The sequence below is a fragment of the Pelobates fuscus genome, chromosome 5, assembly GCF_036172605.1.
Source record: "Pelobates fuscus isolate aPelFus1 chromosome 5, aPelFus1.pri, whole genome shotgun sequence".
In the NCBI taxonomy this organism is placed as follows: domain Eukaryota; kingdom Metazoa; phylum Chordata; class Amphibia; order Anura; family Pelobatidae; genus Pelobates; species Pelobates fuscus.
In genome coordinates this window covers 10,181,223-10,200,488 of record NC_086321.1, presented here as the reverse complement: position 1 = coordinate 10,200,488, position 19,266 = coordinate 10,181,223, and the positions used below count along the sequence as shown (strand labels likewise).

Below are 19,266 nucleotides of genomic sequence, written 5' to 3'. Positions count from 1 at the left end.
AGCATTCTTGGGCAACCACGAGCCTGGCCTTGTAGCTCCTGGGTAGGGGAAATAGTGACTATAGCTCCGTTAGTAGCAGGTAGGGCGATCCCCGACTCTGGGACATGAAACCGTGCAGCAGGCCCGTTCTGGAAACAAATGCTTTACCTGGTTGGAGTTCGGTTATACGAACCAGCGGTCACCCAGGGGTAGCACGCGCTGCTTGTTTCCCCCTGCGGTTTGTGGCTTTCACACCTCATTACGAGGTGTGAATGTTCTATACTACCATTTTTACTGAGGTATCTTGGTGCTTTCCCGAACAGTGAGCAGGTAAAAAACACGAATGCCACACAATTACATGGGGAAGCACAGAGTACAAGGAAAAATCGTGGAAATAAGCTTTGGAAACACAAAATACAAGGGCAAAGCATATGAATATTAAGTAGGCATGGTACTTTGTGGCTGTGGGCCGCCACACTCTACACACTGTCTGTCTGCTATTGGAGTATGGTGCTATGTCTCTCCTATCGCAGTATGGCACTATGCCTCTTTTATCACTGTATGGCACTATGCCTCTTTTATCACTGTATGGCACTATGCCTCTTTTATCACTGTAAGGCACTATGCCTTTTTTATCACTGTATGGCACTATGCCTCTTTTATCACTGTATGGCACTATGCCTTTTTTATCACTGTATGGCACTATGCCTCTTTTATCACTGTATGGCACTATGCCTCTTTTATCACTGTATGGCACTATGCCTCTTTTATCACTGTAAGGCACTATGCCTTTTTTATCACTGTATGGCACTATGCCTCTTTTATCACTGTATGCACTATGCCTCTTTTATCACTGTAAGGCACTATGCCTTTTTTATCACTGTATGGCACTATGCCTCTTTTATCACTGTATGGCACTATGCCTCTTTTATCACTGTATGGCACTATGCCTCTTTTATCACTGTAAGGCACTATGCCTTTTTTATCACTGTATGGCACTATGCCTCTTTTATCACTGTATGCACTATGCCTCTTTTATCACTGTAAGGCACTATGCCTTTTTTATCACTGTATGGCACTATGCCTCTTTTATCACTGTATGGCACTATGCCTCTTTTATCACTGTAAGGCACTATGCCTTTTTTATCACTGTATGGCACTATGCCTCTTTTATCACTGTATGGCACTATGCCTCTTTTATTACTGAATGGCACTATGCCTCTTTTATCACTGTATGGCACTATGCCTCTTTTATCACTGTAAGGCACTATGCCTTTTTTATCACTGTATGGCACTATGCCTCTTTTATCACTGTATGGCACTATGCCTCTTTTATCACTGTATGGCACTATGCCTCTTTTATCACTGTATGGCACTATGCCTCTTTTATCACTGTATGGCACTATGCCTCTTTTATCACTGTATGGCACTATGCCTCTTTTATCACTGTATGGCACTATGCCTCTTCTATACCCGTATGGCGCTTTGCCTCTGCTATCGCAGTATGACGCTATGTCTCTCCTATCACAGTAGAGTGTTAGATTTTTCTTATCTTAGTATGGCACTGTATTTCTCCTGTCTCAATAGATTGCCACGTCACCTGTCTATCCTCTATCATTAGAGTGCTACGTCACCTGTCTCTCCTAACTCATCAGAATGCTGTTAGGAAGCAGTTATTCTTGTAAGTACTTAGCCTGGCCCAATCTAATCTTATATTTTATTGTCACAGGCTGCGGCACATCCTTTGATTTTCACAGACAGATCGATTACTTATTCCTGGTTGGAACAGAGGAGGGGAAAATTCACAAGGTACACAGGGCTAAGTATTTTATTTCAAGGGAGAGGGTTAAGTGGAGTGAACAAGGAATGCAGGGAGATCAATCTGGAATCTCTGCTTCGTCATAATCCCAGTTTTACTGCCATAAATCCAACATCAGAGAAATCTTATCCCCTATGAAGAAAAACAGAATACACTGCTTGTACTTACTTCCTGTGTCATAAACTCTTCCAAATCTAATAAATGGAAATCGGAAAAAGATTGTGCAGACATTGATGAAAGCGTTAATACCCCTCACAGAGAGAGTTACTAAGTGTGAGGATTGGGGTAATACCCCTCACAGAGAGAGTTACTAAGTGTGAGGATTGGGGTAATACCCCTCACAGAGAGAGTTACTAAGTGTGCGGATTGGGGTAATACCCCTCACAGAGAGAGTTACTAAGTGTTAGGATTGGGGTAAAACCCCTCACAGAGAGAGTTACGAAGTTTGCGGATTGGGGTACTACCCTTCACAGAGAGAGTTACTAAGTGTTAGGATTGGGGTACTACCCTTCACAGAGAGAGTTACTAAGTGTTAGGATTGGGGTACTACCCCTCACAGAGAGAGTTACTAAGTGTGCGGATTGGGGTAATACCCTCACAGAGAGAGTTACTAAGTGTGCGGATTGGGGTAAAACCCCTCACAGAGAGAGTTACTAAGTGTGCGGATTGGGGTAATGCCCCTCACAGAGAGAGTTACTAAGTGTTAGGATTGGGGTAACACCCCTCACAGAGAGAGTTACTAAGTGTGCGGATTGGGGTAACACCACTCACAGAGAGAGTTACTAAGTGTTAGGATTGGGGTAATACCCCTCACAGAGAGAGTTACTAAGTGTGCGGATTGGGTTAATACCCCTCACAGAGAGAGTTACTAAGTGTGCGGATTGGGTTAATACCCCTCACAGAGAGAGTTACTAAGTGTGCGGATTGGGTTAATACCCCTCACAGAGAGAGTTACTAAGTGTGAGGATTGGGGTAATACCCCTCACAGAGAGAGTTACTAAGTGTGCGGATTGGGGTAATACCCCTCACAGAGAGAGTTACTAAGTGTGAGGATTGGGGTAATACCACTCACAGAGAGAGTTACTAAGTGTGCGGATTGGGGTAATACCCCTCACAGAGAGAGTTACTAAGTGTTAGGATTGGGGTACTACCCTTCACAGAGAGAGTTACTAAGTGTTAGGATTGGGGTAACACCCCTCACAGAGAGAGTTACTAAGTGTTAGGATTGGGGTACTACCCTTCACAGAGAGAGTTACTAAGTGTGCGGATTGCTCACACTGTGGGATAGAATATTAAATATTCATACTAAGCGTACAATACAGAATTCCTCCGCTGTACAGTGTAATACACTGCTAAAGTGGGAACTGCAAATGTTACTAAATAATGGTAAAACTGGGGGGAAACAATCAGTTTTACTTTTAGTTTTTTCTCATCTTGGCACTGCTGTCCTCTAATGTGAAACTTCCTTATGAATGCTTTGTGGTACATGGTTAATTAAATAAACTCCTTACTTAGCCTTTGATGGTTTATAAATAAATGTACTATATATTGAATTATACTTTTTATATGACTTTATTTCACTTTGTGTTCTATCGTATCATGCATTTGTAGTGCTCGAAAGCCTATTCCAGCCAGTTCTTAGACACTTTCGATGCACACAATATGGCCGTTGATGCAGTGCGCTGGAATCCTTTCCACCCAAAGGTCTTCATCACCTGCAGCTCTGACTGGACAGTGAAGCTATGGGATCACAGCGTGAAGTATGATATTTTACAGTATATGCTCTATATGTGTGTGTGCAGGGGATGTCCTGTGTATATGTGTGGGCAGGGGCATGGCTGTGTATATATGTGGGTAGGGACAGAGTTGTGTGTATCTGTAGGCATGGGCCGGGCTGCGTAAACGCGGGTGCAGGGGATGTCCTGTGTATATGTGTGGGCAGGGGCATGGCTGTGTATATATGTGGGTAGGGAGAGAGTTGTGTGTATCTGTAGGCATGGACCGGGCTGCGTAAACGCGTGTGCAGGGGATGACTGTGTAGATGTGTGGGCAGGGGCATGGCTGTGTATATATGTGGGTAGGGACAGAGTTGTGTGTATCTGTAGACATGGGCCGGGCTGCGTAAACGCGGGTGCAGGGGATGTCCTGTGTATATGTGTGGGCAGGGGCATGGCTGTGTATGTATGTGGGTAGGGACAGAGTTGTGTGTATCTGTAGGCATGGGCCGGGCTGCGTAAACGCGGGTGCAGGGGATGTCCTGTGTATATGTGTGGGCAGGGGCATGGCTGTGTATATATGTGGGTAGGGAGAGAGTTGTGTGTATCTGTAGGCATGGACCGGGCTGCGTAAACGCGTGTGCAGGGGATGACTGTGTAGATGTGTGGGCAGGGGCATGTCTGTGTATGTATGTGGGTAGGGACAGAGTTGTGTGTATCTGTAGGCATAGGCCGGGCTGCATAAACGCGGGTGCAGGGGATGTCCTGTGTATATGTGTGGGCAGGGGCATGGCTGTGTATATATGTGGGTAGGGACAGAGTTGTGTGTATCTGTAGGCATGGGCCGGGCTGCGTAAACGCGTGTGCAGGGGATGACTGTGTAGATGTGTGGGTGTGCAGGGGCACAGCTGTGTAGATGTGTGTGGATTCACTCATTCTGTCCTGTGTGTCATGTATGTAAAACTATAAGTGTGACACATGCATGTAGTTTGACAGCAAGACCTTTAGAATTATTTTAATTTGATACATTAAAATATTCGACACCCAGAAAAAAATCCAACTTTTAATTTGCAGCTTTCCATTAATATATGAAATCTTATCTTCTCCCAAGTCCAAGTAAAATTCCAGAACCACATGGACAATTAAAATGTCTTGACTTAATAAAAGCAGTATACAGAGTTGGTATATACAGAGATAGCATAGTCACAATAAACAGGCCATTGTGAGTGAAGCTGAAATTGTTGCCTATTTTAAACCGCTATATTCAGTAGTTTGCTTTTTTTTTTTATTTTTAAACAGAACGCCGATGTTTGTGTTTGACCTGAACTCTGCCGTGGGAGATGTGGCTTGGTCCCCTTATTCATCAACTGTATTTGCTGCTGTTACCACCGATGGGAAGGTAAAAGCATGGCCTAATTCTGACCATTCTAGCTGCTCTACCAATTTATATACACACACACACACACACACACAGAATTATCACTTTCTGTATTGCCACATAACCTTTGAAGAGATGCACAGTTGTTATTGTGCTTCGAGTAACTCTTTAAAGGACAGATATTGTGTTATTTGTCAGCAGATCACATGTGATCCAGTGAGTATTTCTGAAACCGAGCATAAAGTAATATAATTTCAAACTTTTATTTTGTTATCCTGGGCTGTAAGGACACATCAGAAGTAAATCCTTGTTTTTGAACAAGTATCTTACAAGTTAGAGAGGACCGTTCTATTTGCCTTCAGGATTTGGCTCAGAAAATGTTTTAATTTGCCAAGTTCTGGAATGTGAGATGTGCTTGGCCTGCAAATTTCTCTTTGTCCTCAAGGGTTTTCATTGCTCTCAAGGATGTAATTGTTCAACCTCAGTGACAGATCTTTGCAGCTTCTGCTGGATTTTGTTTTATAGCAAAGTGTTAAACATAGACAGAATATGTGCAGGGATGAGCGAGATGTCACAGCAAGTTTTAGGACCAGCGAACATCTCAATGATCTCCACTGATAAATGGAGCAAAAAGAGCTTTTCCTGAACCTATATCAGTTTGAAGCGATTTCCAGTTTTGGAGAAACCTCCTTCTTGACTCCAAAAATTGCAGTCAGACAAGCAGTTACCCACATAAAAACCATCCAAAATCTGTACAGAATTTCATAGAACAACCTCTTAGAACATAGAACAATTTCCTCTTCCATTAGCAAAATCTACTTTCTTCAAATCTTCAGCCACTGAGCATGGCCCAGCGTAGCTTAGTGGAGAAACACCGGCTGTATCTGGGTGCACCCAGCGTCACCCAGGTAAGATGCCAGACCATTCTAAAGCAATTTAACATCCCTTACACTCACACACAGAAACACACAATGCATCCCTTACACTCACAAAAACACACAATGCATCCCTTATAAACACACAATGCATCCCTTACACTCACACACAGAAACACACAATGCATCCCTTACACTCACACAGAGAAACACACAATGCATCCCTTACACTCACACACAGAAACACACAATGCATCCCTTACACTCACACACAGAAACACACAATGCATCCCTTACACTCACACAGAGAAACACACAATGCATCCCTTACACTCACAAAAACACACAATGCATCCCTTGTACAGACACACACACTCTCACACACACATAAACACAAAATGCATCCCTTACACTCACACACAAAAACACAATGCATCACTTATGAACACACAATGCATCCCTTACACTCACACACAGAAACACACAATGCATCCCTTACACTCACAAAAACACACAATGCATCCCTTACACTCACAAAAACACACAATGCATCCCTTATACACACACAGAAACACGCAATGCATCCCTTACACTCACAAAAACACACAATGCATCCCTTACACTCACAAAAACACACAATGCATCCCTTGTACACACACTCACACACACAAACACACAATGCATCCCTTATACTCACACACAGAAACACACAATGCATCCCTTACACTCACACACAGAAACACACAATGCATCCCTTACACTCACACACAATGCATCCCTTACACTCACAAAAACACACAATGCATCCCTTATACACACACAAACACGCAATGCATCCCTTAAACTTACAAAAACACACAATGCATCACTTACACACACACACACACATAAACACACAATGCATCCCTTACACTCACAGAAACACACAATTCATCCCTTACACACTCACAGAAACACACAATTCATCCCTTACATACTCACAAAAACATACATATAAATACACAATGCATCCCACACACACAGAGAGCACCCCTTACACACAAACACACATACAATGCATCCCTTGCACACAGAAGTACACAATGCATCCCTTACACACACACAATGCATCCCTTACACACACAAACACACACCCAATTCATTCCTTACACAACCACACACACACAATGTGTCATACACCCACATAAACACACAATGCGTCCCTTGCATCAATGGTTCCCAAACCATTTTTCATGCACGCCTCAGTCCAGGATTTAAAGTTTATCAGTTGTTTCTTAGGTGTGTTTTTTTTTCTTCTTCTAAAAACACCTGAGACCCATAACACACAACTCCCTACAATTCCCTACACACATACACCTCACTCCCTGTGAGGGCACTCAAATGTGGGCTTTATGGGCAGACTCTGGGGCAGATCCTGTGGGCCTAAGGCTATGTAAGGGGCCTTAAAATTTCTGATGGCACCCCTGACGTAAACACATAGTCCAGTAAATGGCTTTAATACTATCTCATTTCATCACATAAAGATTAACCAATGCATGGATTTGTACAATGTTTTTGTTGTCATTGCTTTGTCCCTTTAAATCATTCAGAAAGTAATGCATTAAACTGGGCATCATGACAGAGCCTACTCGGTCCAAGTGGATTATCACTTCTGCTTCACATCAAACCTACAAAAAAAGTTTGAGAAAACTGTTCCAATGAGCACTGTTAATGGGATTGCAAAACGACACGGATCTTCTGTTATTTTCATTTTCCATACAAAGCAGAGAATGCCCCAGGGCCACTCATTGCGCTTGGAATACTATTAATAGAGCACATTTTAATTATTCCACTATTCACGCATGCATGCGCCCTTTCTGTTGCATATTTTATATTTGTTACTAATGGAGAGAGTAGCTAAAGTGATAGTGTTACATAGATTGAAGCCTCCATCAATTCTGCCTTTTGCACTTTTTTTCTCTACTTTACCTTTCAACAGGCACTAGTGTGAAAAAGTGGACTGGGTAGAAAATGCAATTATCTCTATACATTTTATATAGGTCCATGGATTTAATATCCCAAATACAATTGCAGTATGTTTGTAAAATTTTATTTTCCTTTGGTGTTAATATTCTTTATGTTAGTACTGGTTCTGCTCACACACCATAATGATATATTATTATTATTATTATGATGATTATTATATTTATATAGCGTCAACAAATTCCGTAGCGCTTTACAATGGGTGGACTAACAAATATGTAATTGTGACCATGAAATATAGACAAAGTAAAGTGCTGGAAAAAAACCTCGCTACTGGCCACTGGAGAAGCCTGGTTGCTTGCCTGCTCCCTCTGGACTATGGCCCCATGTTCAATGCTGTTCTTTTCCCCTTTAGAAAGGCTTGTTCGTGCCTTTCTGCCTTTCGCCCCAGATAGCTATGTCATGGAGCCCATTCGTATAACGAAAGACTATGTGAAAGACTTTGGCTCCATGGCGACTGAACTGTATGTGTGTGATCTGAGCGCCATTCAGTAATAATGTGCGCTCAGACCTAAGCTATCTGGGGATATGTTGAATGTACCTGTTTTATGCAATAGGTGCACAGTTATATATTTTTGTGTAATTTTATGTCTTTTGCTAACATGTGGCTAATGGAGGTTTGCCTCTGTCCTTGGAGATAAATGGATTACTTCCCAATTATCTCCAGGATAGAGAGGAGGGGTTGTGATGTAATTGTGGGAGTGTTTAAAGGTGTATGTCTGTAATTGGTTAATGTCCAATATGTGTTCCAGTCTTACATCTGGTCCCCTAGAGGAGTGTCCACCAGGTGGAAGACCTGCATAAAAGCCGGGCAGGTAGCCCTAGTACAACAGATCACTGCTTGACCCTCAAAACGAAGTGTCGTCTCGTTCTTGGGGGGATTTGATTGCATGCTCTTACAGTGCGACTGCCAGGAGTTTAAACTGTTCGGGTGGTTTTTCCTGTTCGGCTGTTTACAGCATTCGTATGGTTCCAGTTTGGGAGTTGTGTGTTTCCTGTTCGAGAAATTGGTGCTTGCAGTAGCTGCCTGTGTATCTGGAAGGGGAATATTGCCTAAACGGTTTTTAACCTCTTGTGTGCAAAACGGTCCGTTACAGTGCTTAATTATAATTATGTAGCTACTATCATTTATTTATTTATAAAATATTTTACCAGGAAAGATACATTGAGATTTCTCTCGTTTTCAAGTACGTCCTGGGTCCACAAATCATTGCATTGTTACAGTTGGTGTACAATAAAATACAAAAACAATATTAATATACAATATATACAAAATTTAACATAGAACAGGTAGGAAATATATAATCAACCATGACAGGTGCATTCTGTTTTGAGGTATGTAGAGAGGGATCTCTTAAAGGACTTTAAGCTTAGGGAAGATTTTAAATTGTGCGGGAGGTCATTCCACAAATGCGGTGCTCTGTAGGAGAAGGAGGATCGGGCTGCTTTCTTTTTGTATTGAGGTAGACTAAGTAAAGTGTTGGTACTGGATCGGAGGTTATAGGAAGTGGGAACAGCCGGGGAAAGCATTGTGCTCAGGTAGGGTGGGAGTTTCCCAGAAAAGCTCTTAAACACAAGGCTGGAAAGATGAAGTCACCAGTGTTTTGTCACCCTAAAAACACATATATACATAAAATAAATCCCACAATTGGTGAGAGCTTTCACAAATTATATACTACCACTAAGGTATCCAGGGTAGTCAAAACATCCACTAGTAATCTGCAATAAAACATAAAATACAGATCACAGTGTAATATATTAAAAAGATAAAATAAATGTAAGTCAACTAGTTAAACTCACTTATTGCTGAAGCTATTGGTAGCAGGCTCAGACTTAAGGCGCTCTTCAACAAATATAACCTCCGGATAACTGCTCCCAGATCCTGCTTCAGCTCACAAGTCTTGATCCAGACTTAGTATGGTGTAAAACAATGTATTAGGGAATTCCCAAAAGGCTAAAAGATACTGCATACAACTTTCTGCCCAAAGGTTGAAAATAAACAGCACAAAGCTAATAGTACAAAGCGTGTTTCGACTATACATCAGTCTTTACCAAGTGCAAAATGTCAATTTATTCCAATTTTCTTTTATACCAGTTTTCGCGCGGTTTGTTCCTATTTTGCACGCTTTCTTGGACTTCTGGGTTCGGAGGATCTCCTTCCGTCATTTCCGCCGTCTGCGCCGTGACGCTTGGCAGGATGTCATAGCGTCCGACGTCATAGCGTCCTATGTCATCGCTTGATGACATCTTCGTGTCTGTGGTGTTATCGGCTCCATATTTCAATAAGGCAAATCTAAGGGTTCTATCCTTAGTACTTTTTTATAATGTCCAATTGAAATTCTATAAAAGCCAACGAAGATATTTAAGGAACATAACAATAATAACATAACAACAATAAGAGCATAAATTAGTATAGGAATAGAACTTTGGACAAATTCACTTAGAAATACAAAGGAAATGTAAGCGATTAATAGGGGAAGCAGAACGGTAATAAATAGAGTTGGGGAATACATACAAATTTTAAAAAATTAAAATGTTAAAAAAAAATGTTAATATGGTCAAAGATATTCTATAAAAAAAAAAACCAGATCATATAAAAAATAAAGTAAAAATAAATATTAGATAAAAGGGATAATTTTGAAGTTGTGTCACCATTGTGTCACCATCATGGAAATCTGCTAAATGTTTAGAAACATTCTGATTTTGGAATTTTCTCCTGATATGCTCTCTAATTCTAACTTTAACTTCCTAGATGTTTACATACATATTGGTAGCCGCATGAGCAGGACAAAAGATATATTACATGTAATCAGATTGTTAATATTATATTCTTTATTTGTCCTAAAGGATTTAAAGTTTTGGATTCTTTTTCTTATCCCTTTCCATGGTTTTACTCCCCATGCAATTGCTGCAATAATACAATCCATTTGTTTGCATAAAATTATCTTTCAGATTTTTCGGTTTATCTAAAAAAAACTTGAAGTTAAAAGTTGTTTAAAATTCTTCGCCCCTCTAAAAATCAATCTTGGTTTTCCTATAAAATCATCTACTTCCAAATCCTGTTGCAAAATATACCAATTTTTATTCATTATTTTGCATTATTCATTATGTCTAGAATTCTAATTAAAAATCAATGGGATCTTGCAATCTTCTTTCATTTCTTTACTACAATTTTTATATTGTATTAATTCTTTCTGATCTAGTTCTTGGATGTTCTGACATATTTCGTCTAAAGCATTTTTATCACATCCTTTTTGATGAAATTGTCTTTTCAAATTCTTTGCCTGGTTATTAAATTCTTCAATATCACTGCAATTCCTTTTTAACCGACGGAATTGCCCTTTTGTTATGTTGGACAACCAGGGTTTGAAATGGCTTTTTTTTTTTGGTGGATGTAAGTATTCACATCGACCTGTTTGAAAAGTGTTTTACTTATAATCATATTATTATCAACATAAATGTCCAGATCTAAAAAATGTAGATTCTTATCACTAATTTCATAAGACAGTAAAAATTCCAAGTATTTTTATTAAGACCCATTAAAAATTCTAATAAACTTTCTTCTCGACCTTTCCATACAATAAAAACACTATCAATATATAGAGGACCAAGTTTTCTCCAAATTTATCTCCCTGGAAGACAAAAAGTTCTTCCCGATAAGACATAAATAAATTAGCATAACTTGGTCCCCATCGTTGTACCGATGAGCTGGAGGTAGAAGTCGTTGTTAAACCAAAAAAAAATTCCTTAAAATCATATTAACCCCTTAATGCCGTTCTATGCCGTCCCCGTAACGGCTTAAGTCCCCTGGAGCCTCCAGCTACTTACCTCTGCCGCGATCCTCTTCGGAAGTACTGCCTGACATCCCAGGCAGCCCTCCCCCGGCAAATCAGGCCCCCGGGGGCCATGTGATCGCTCTCAAAGATCGATCACATGGCCCTCTATAGCTGGGCTGTCAGACAGTCCCCCTGCTTGTGGGAAGTATGAAAAAATATATTATTACACATGTAAAAATAAATTAAAGGTGTGTGTGTGTGTGTGTGTGTGTATATATGTATGTATGTATGTATGTATGTATGTAACGTCATATGTAGTCTATTTTAATGTTAATATAAGTACATATACTAGTATTAAAATACACTTAGAGTGAAATTACATATATATAAGGTGTGTGTGTGTATATATATATTTTTTTTTATATTTATATATACACTTATAATTACAAGAATAAATGCACTAATAAAATATTTTGTAAAACATTACAATAAATTATTAATACATATGTAATTTTATTCTAACTGTATTTTGTTATTAATATATATATATATATATAGGTAACAAAATACACTTAGAATGACATTCTATATATATCTATATATAAAATACAAATAACCGTGTGTGTGTGTGTGTGTTTATATATATAAATGATTACATAAGTATACACGTAGAATTTAAATACATATATATATATATATATCTATTAAAATTCTACGTGTACATTTAAGTAATCTTTTAACATAATTGTGATTTAATTAATTAAAATTTGATTGACATGCCTGACAACCCAGGCAGAAAGTGCAGAGAATTTAATTTGCAAGCACTACTTTTAACCCTGTAACTTTCCAAGACACCATAAAACCTGTTCATGGGGAGTACTGTTTTACTCAGGAGACTTCGCTGAACACAAATATTAGTGTTTCAAAATGATAAATTGTATTACAACGATGATATTTTCATTAAAAGTGAAGTTTTTTTTGCATTTTTTCACACAAGAACGGCACTTTTACTGATGATATTATTGTTGTAATATGTTGTACTGTTTTAAAACACTAATATTTGTGTTCAGTGAAGTCTCCCAAGTATAACAGTACCACCCATGTACAGCTTTTATGGTGTTTTGAAAAGTTAGAGAGTCAAATACAAGGCTTGCATATAATTTTTTTCACATTGAAATTTGCCAGTTTGGTAATGTTGCCTTTGAGACCGTATGGTAGCCCAGGAATGAGAATTACCCCCATGATTGCATACCATTTGCAAAAGAAGACAACCCAAGCTATCGCAAATGGGGTATGTTCAGTCTTTTTTTAGTAGCCACTTAGTCACAAACACTGGCCAAATATTTGTTTCTTGCTTTTTTCACACAAAAACAAATGTAAACACTAACTTTGGAGAGTGTTTGTGACTAAGCGGCTACTAAAAAAGACTGGACATACCCCACTTGCAATACATTGGGTTGTGCACTTTTGCAAATGTTATGCCATCATGAGGGTAATTCTCATTCCTGGGCTACCATACGGTCTCAAAGGTAACATTACTAATCTGGCAAATTTTAATGTGAAAAAAAATGAAAAATGGAATGTGCTATATTTGACCCTGTAACCTTTCAAAACACTGTAAAATCTGTTAATGGGGGATACAAATATGTGTATTTTAGCAGGAAAAGCAAACCGTATCATGACATTTACAGCTAAAATGTCAGGCGGAACTACAATTGTTTTTTTTTCTTTATTTTAATTTCTCAAATTTTTTTTATTTTATTCACAATATGTTATGTTTCATATATGAATAGTTCATGAGAAATTACATCCCTGTTTCTCCTGAACAAAATGATATACAATAAGTGTGGGTGCACTTAAAATGAAAGAGGTAAATTAGGGTTGGACAGACATATGGCGCAAATTCCAGATTTTGTTTTACATTTTGTTTTGATCAGAACGTGCACTATTGACTCCGTCCTGAAGGGGTTAATCCCTTCAACGATAAAATCAATTTGTTTATTAGGTATTTCTCCAGATTTTCCCAAAAAGTGCCTTATTGCTTTGCAGCCTTTATCGTGTGGAATGCTCGTATAAAGGCTGCTTACATCACAGCTTACCATAAGGTATCCATCCTGCCATTTAAAAGTATCTCCAATTTGTAATAGGTTGATGGTATCTTTTACGTAGGCCGGACATTCTTTGACAGATGTCTGTAAGAATGCATCTATGTATTGAGATCGAGGTGATAGGAGTGATCCTATACCCGAGACAATTGGACGTCCCGGAGGGATTTTTGGATGTTTGGTAAAATATATATTACCGGGATTCTCTGGAACTTTACATCTAAAAACTGATGCTCTAAAATACCCCTGTCTATATATTCTTTAAACTTGTCCTTAATGTCTTCCATGGGGTTTTTGTTCAGTTTCTGGTAGGTTTTTACATCATTTAATTGTTTTAATATTTCACTAATAGAATTTTCGGTATCTAAAATCACTACACCGCCACCTTTGTCAGCGGGTTTTATTACAATTTTTTTGTTTTCTTTAAGTTCTTTTAAAGCATTCCTTTCATCTTTCGTTAAATTATTACAATATTTGCTTATCGGTTTCATCCATCTAAGATCATCAATACAAGATTTTTCAAATACCTTCATAGAGTCTGATTTTAATCTAGAATGGTAAAAATTTGATTAGTACCGTATGTTTAAATGAATCTTCTTGGATGTTTACTGGATTATCCGTAATGTCACCCATTCGATTTAAAAAAAACTTTTTCAAACATAATTTTCTCATAAATCTATTAAAATCTAAAAAGGACTCAGATTTATTTATATCGCAACTTGGTGCGAATTTAAAACCTTTACTTAAAACGTCTATATGAGTATTGGTTAAAACTTTCTTTTAAAGATTAAAAATTTGGAATATCTCCTTTATCTAGTCCCTCATCATCCTTTCCTTCCTCCTTTTTCTTGCTTCGAAGCAATATGTGATTTTAACTAGTTGACTTACATTTATTTTATCTTTTTAATATACTACACTGTGATCTGTATTTTATGTTTTATTGCAGATTACTAGTGGATGTTTTTACTACCCTGGATACCTTAGTGGTAGTATATAATTTGTGAAAGCTCTCACCAATTGTGGGATTTATGTAATGTAATTGTAACCAGACAAGTTTGACACACAGAAACAGAGGGATTGAGGGCCCTGCTTAGTAAGTTTACATGTTAGAGAGAGTGGGGTATAGTGACACAGAAACAGAGGGATTGAGGGCCCTGCTCAGTGAGTTTACATGTTAGAGAGAGTGGGGTATAGTGACACAGAAACAGAGGGATTGAGGGCCCTGCTCAGTGAGTTTACATGTTAGAGGGAGTGGGGTATAGTGACACAGTAACAGAGGGATTGAGGGTCCTGCTCAGTGAGTTTACATGTTAGAGGGAGTGGGGTATAGTGACACAGTAACAGAGGGATTGAGGGTCCTGCTCAGTGAGTTTACATGTTAGAGGGAGTGGGGTATAGTGACACAGTAACAGAGGGATTGAGGGCCCTGCTCAGTGAGTTTACATGCTAGAGGGAGTGGGGTAAAGTGACACAGTAACAGAGGGATTGAGGGCCTGCTCAGTGAGTTTACATGTTAGAGGGAGTGGGGTATAGTGACACAGTAACAGAGGGATTGAGGGCTCTGCTCAGTGAGTTTAAATGCTAGAGAGAGTGGGGTATAGTGACAGTAACAGAGGGATTGAGGCCCTGCTCAGTGAGTTTACATTCTAGAGGCAGTGGGGTAAAGTGACACAAAAGGTAAGGGAAGTATTAGGGAAGTAGATTGGTAGAATTGTATTTAATGAAGACTTAGTGTGGGTTTTTTAAAAGCCATTAACAGTTTAATTAATACGCTTTTGTGAAAAGGTGGGTTTTTAATGATTTGTTGAAGGAGTGGAGACTGGGTGAGAGTCTAACTGAAAAGGGAAGGGAGTTCCACAGGAACGGTGCAGCCCTAGAGAAGCCTTGAATGCGAGATCCGAGGTGGGAGTACGAACAGAGGATAGACGCAGGTCTTCGGCAGAGCGTAGGGGCCTCGACGGGACATACTTGTGTGTTACGGAGGATACATAGGTGGGAGTAGTATTATGTAGAGATTTGAAAGCAAGAACCAGAATTTTATATTAGGCCGTATATCTTACGGGAAGCCAATCCAGGGACTGACAGAGGGGTGAGGCGTGGGAGGTGCGGGCAGACAGGAAAATGATCCTCGTCGCTGCATTCATTATAGACCGCATTGGGGCGAGTTGGAAACATGTAAGACCACTGAGAAGCGGATTGCAGTAGTCAAGGCGAGAGAGGACAGTGACATGAACCAGAACCTTAGCCGAATCTGGCGTATACAACCTACCTAATGATTAAAACTTTTTATCTCACCTTTCTGTCAAACATGGTAGGAGAAATAAAAGTTTAAAATAATGTTAATTTCCATAATTATATTTTTAGGCCCCTCCAAACAGCAATCCGCATATGAAATTGCCACCCGATCCATAGTTTGTGTTACCTAATTAAGTGTTCTTGCATAGCAAGACCACTTAATGTTATCTCACATATATATTATTATTATTATTCTTATTATAGCCAAATTTGCCACCCTAACTCCTCCCACAGTTTTTACACTACATAGACAAAAATTTACCAAAACGTGCAGATTGTTCCCGATCGCGTTGCTATTACTTTGTGGAACGTTTCGCTGAATGGTTCTCGGAATATCGTCATTCTTGTGGCGAAATTTGTCCCATAGGAATGAATAGCAAAGCTAGAGTGGGAGCTGGCAAAAGCTGAAAAATCAGGACATGATTTCTAAACTGCCACTACTCCCTCATTTTCAAGCCCACCTACACAAATCTTATATCAAAATGTTCAGCTATCCCTGCTGCCACTAAAAATGTCCACGGCTAAACCATAGTCCTGATTGTTTTCGCAATATGACCATTTGTTTGCAACTCACGCAGTCCATTGACATTCATTGAAACGCCACTCTGCAAAGCTCACATTTGAAGGGCAATTTCTAAACTGCGACTGTGCCTTCCTTGTTAATATCTCAGAGACATACTATACATCAAAATGTAGGTCTGGGTCTTGTGATTCTCACAATATAAAGCTCTTCACTGTAGGATTTATAGTTTTTAAAATACGACCGTTTGAAGATGGCAACCGCAAAAATACTCTGACCTGTGCAAGGCTGCAGCAGCAAGTGATGTCATAGACAGGGCCATTTGCACCTGCTAATGTTTTTATAACTGTATGTTTTAATGTAACTGTGCAACAACGTTGCAATTAAATGTGCTATATAAATAAATAATAACAGTTACTCCGCCCACTCCAGTTGTATACTACTGGTGGAGGCAAGAACACTTCACAATTTCCCCAGAAATTGTAGCTTTTCTAGTTAATGTTACACTAATTATTTTTCAAAAAAATAACATGATAGCGAGGGTGTTAATGCAAGACTTGTGTTAGTGTGTTATGTGAGTGTTTAGATAGCTTCAGTTAGAGCCATATTGATATATAGATCATATATTTATATCCCGTAACTGGCTCATCCATTGGGCGCGTTTACAATAATAAATCATTTGAAAATGTTACAATTAAATGTTTTTTCTCCATTTCAATCAAATTAGGACCTGCTCTCCCTTTCAGACCACTATCTTGTGCATTGTAATCACATCCGTTTCTTAATTTATATTTCTTCCAGGGAAAATATTACAAACTGTAAGCTTTGCTCCCGCAGGTCAAGTACAATCATATTTCCATAATTTAATATGTATTTCTCATATTTCACGGCTGGCGCGGACTAACAAGGAGATACTCGCGTGGTATAGGACAGTGCTGCGTGTATTCATGCATGATTTGGACCAAGTTATTAAAGCCACAGCAACAGTAATCCTGTCCCTTGCCACAGTTATATTTCTGAAACTTAAAACTTGCTAAAACATTATTTTAATACCCCCAGAGTATTTTCACTTTTTGAATTTAAAGGACTGTGAACTAGCGTGACTATTAACTTCCATTAGGACTGGAGGAATGATATTCAACTTCTTGTCTGTGTTGGTTATATGAGGATCTAGAGATTTCTGTGGTTCCCCAGAAATATAAAAATGTAGGATACAGTTACAGCATCTAGTAATTTAACCAATTTTGCTTTCACTTTCTTCTCGTCTGTATTTTGCTTTTTGTTAAATAGGCCTACTGTATAATTGGAAAGAGCTGCAGAAAATGTTGGCTCTATAAAATGATAGCAATATTAATACAAATAATGTTAATAAGCTTCATGCGGCGACTTGTTCTCCCTGGCCAGAGGCCATTGCATGCACCCCCCCCAGTGAGATACCCCCCGTGAGATAATTGCACTCATGGTCACCCCCTATTAACCTCCGCTTTCTCCACTTGTCCTCAGCTCCCCCCCCCCCCCCCCCCACCTCCCATTACCTTTAGCTTCTTCCTTCATTAACCTCATTGTCTCCCACCATTAACCTCAGTACTCCCTCTGTGTCCCACTGCCACTTTCCATGTCTCCAACCATTAACCTCAGTACTCCCTCTGGTCCCACTGCCACTTTCCATGTCTCCCACCATTAACCTCAGTACTCCCTCTGTGTCCCACTGCCACTTTCCATGTCTCCCACCATTAACCTCAGTACTCCCTCTGTGTCCCACTGCCACTTTCCATGTCTCCCACCATTAACCTCAGTAATCCCTCTGTGTCCCACTGCCACTTTCCATGTCTCCCACCATTAACCTCAGTAATCCCTCTGTGTCCCACTGCCACTTTCCATGTCTCCCACCATTAACCTCAGTACTCCCTCTGTGTCCCACTGCCACTTTCCATGTCTCCCACCATTAACCTCAGTAATCCCTCTGTGTCCCACTGCCACTTTCCATGTCTCCCACCATTAACCTCAGTACTCCCTCTGTGTCCCACTGCCACTTTCCATGTCTCCCACCATTAACCTCAGTACTCCCTCTGTGTCCCACTGCCACTTTCCATGTCTCCCACCATTAACCTCAGTACTCCCTCTGTGTCCCACTGCCACTTTCCATGTCTCCCACCATTAACCTCAGTAATCCCTCTGTGTCCCACTGCCACTTTCCATGTCTCCCACCATTAACCTCAGTAATCCCTCTGTGTCCCACTGCCACTTTCCATGTCTCCCACCATTAACCTCAGTACTCCCTCTGTGTCCCACTGCCACTTTCCATGTCTCCCACCATTAACCTCAGTAATCCCTCTGTGTCCCACTGCCACTTTCCATGTCTCCCACCATTAACCTCAGTACTCCCTCTGTGTCCCACTGCCACTTTCCATGTCTCCCACCATTAACCTCAGTACTCCCTCTGTATCCCACTGCCACTTTCCATGTCTCCCACCATTCACCTCAGTACTCCCTCTGTGTCCCACTGCCACTTTCCATGTCTCCCACCATTAACCTCAGTACTCCCTCTGTGTCCCACTGCCACTTTCCATGTCTCCCACCATTAACCTCAGTAATCCCTCTGTGTCCCACTGCCACTTTCCATGTCTCCCACCATTAACCTCAGTACTCCCTCTGTATCCCACTGCCACTTTCCATGTCTCCCACCATTAACCTCAGTAATCCCTCTGTGTCCCACTGCCACTTTCCATGTCTCCCACCATTAACCTCAGTACTCCCTCTGTGTCCCACTGCCACTTTCCAT

General features: G+C 40.0%; 1 protein-coding gene across 1 annotated transcript in view; it reads left to right on the top strand.

Annotated features, from left to right (window-relative positions):
* Positions 1–19,266, top strand: part of DNAI1 (dynein axonemal intermediate chain 1) — a 135,045-nt gene that overhangs the window by 57,441 nt on the left and 58,338 nt on the right. Inside the window, exons 17-19 of the mRNA XM_063456699.1 lie at positions 1,709–1,788; positions 3,410–3,558; positions 4,813–4,912. Of these exons, the coding sequence (XP_063312769.1) occupies positions 1,709–1,788; positions 3,410–3,558; positions 4,813–4,912 (329 nt within the window). The remainder of the gene's footprint in view (positions 1–1,708; positions 1,789–3,409; positions 3,559–4,812; positions 4,913–19,266) is intronic.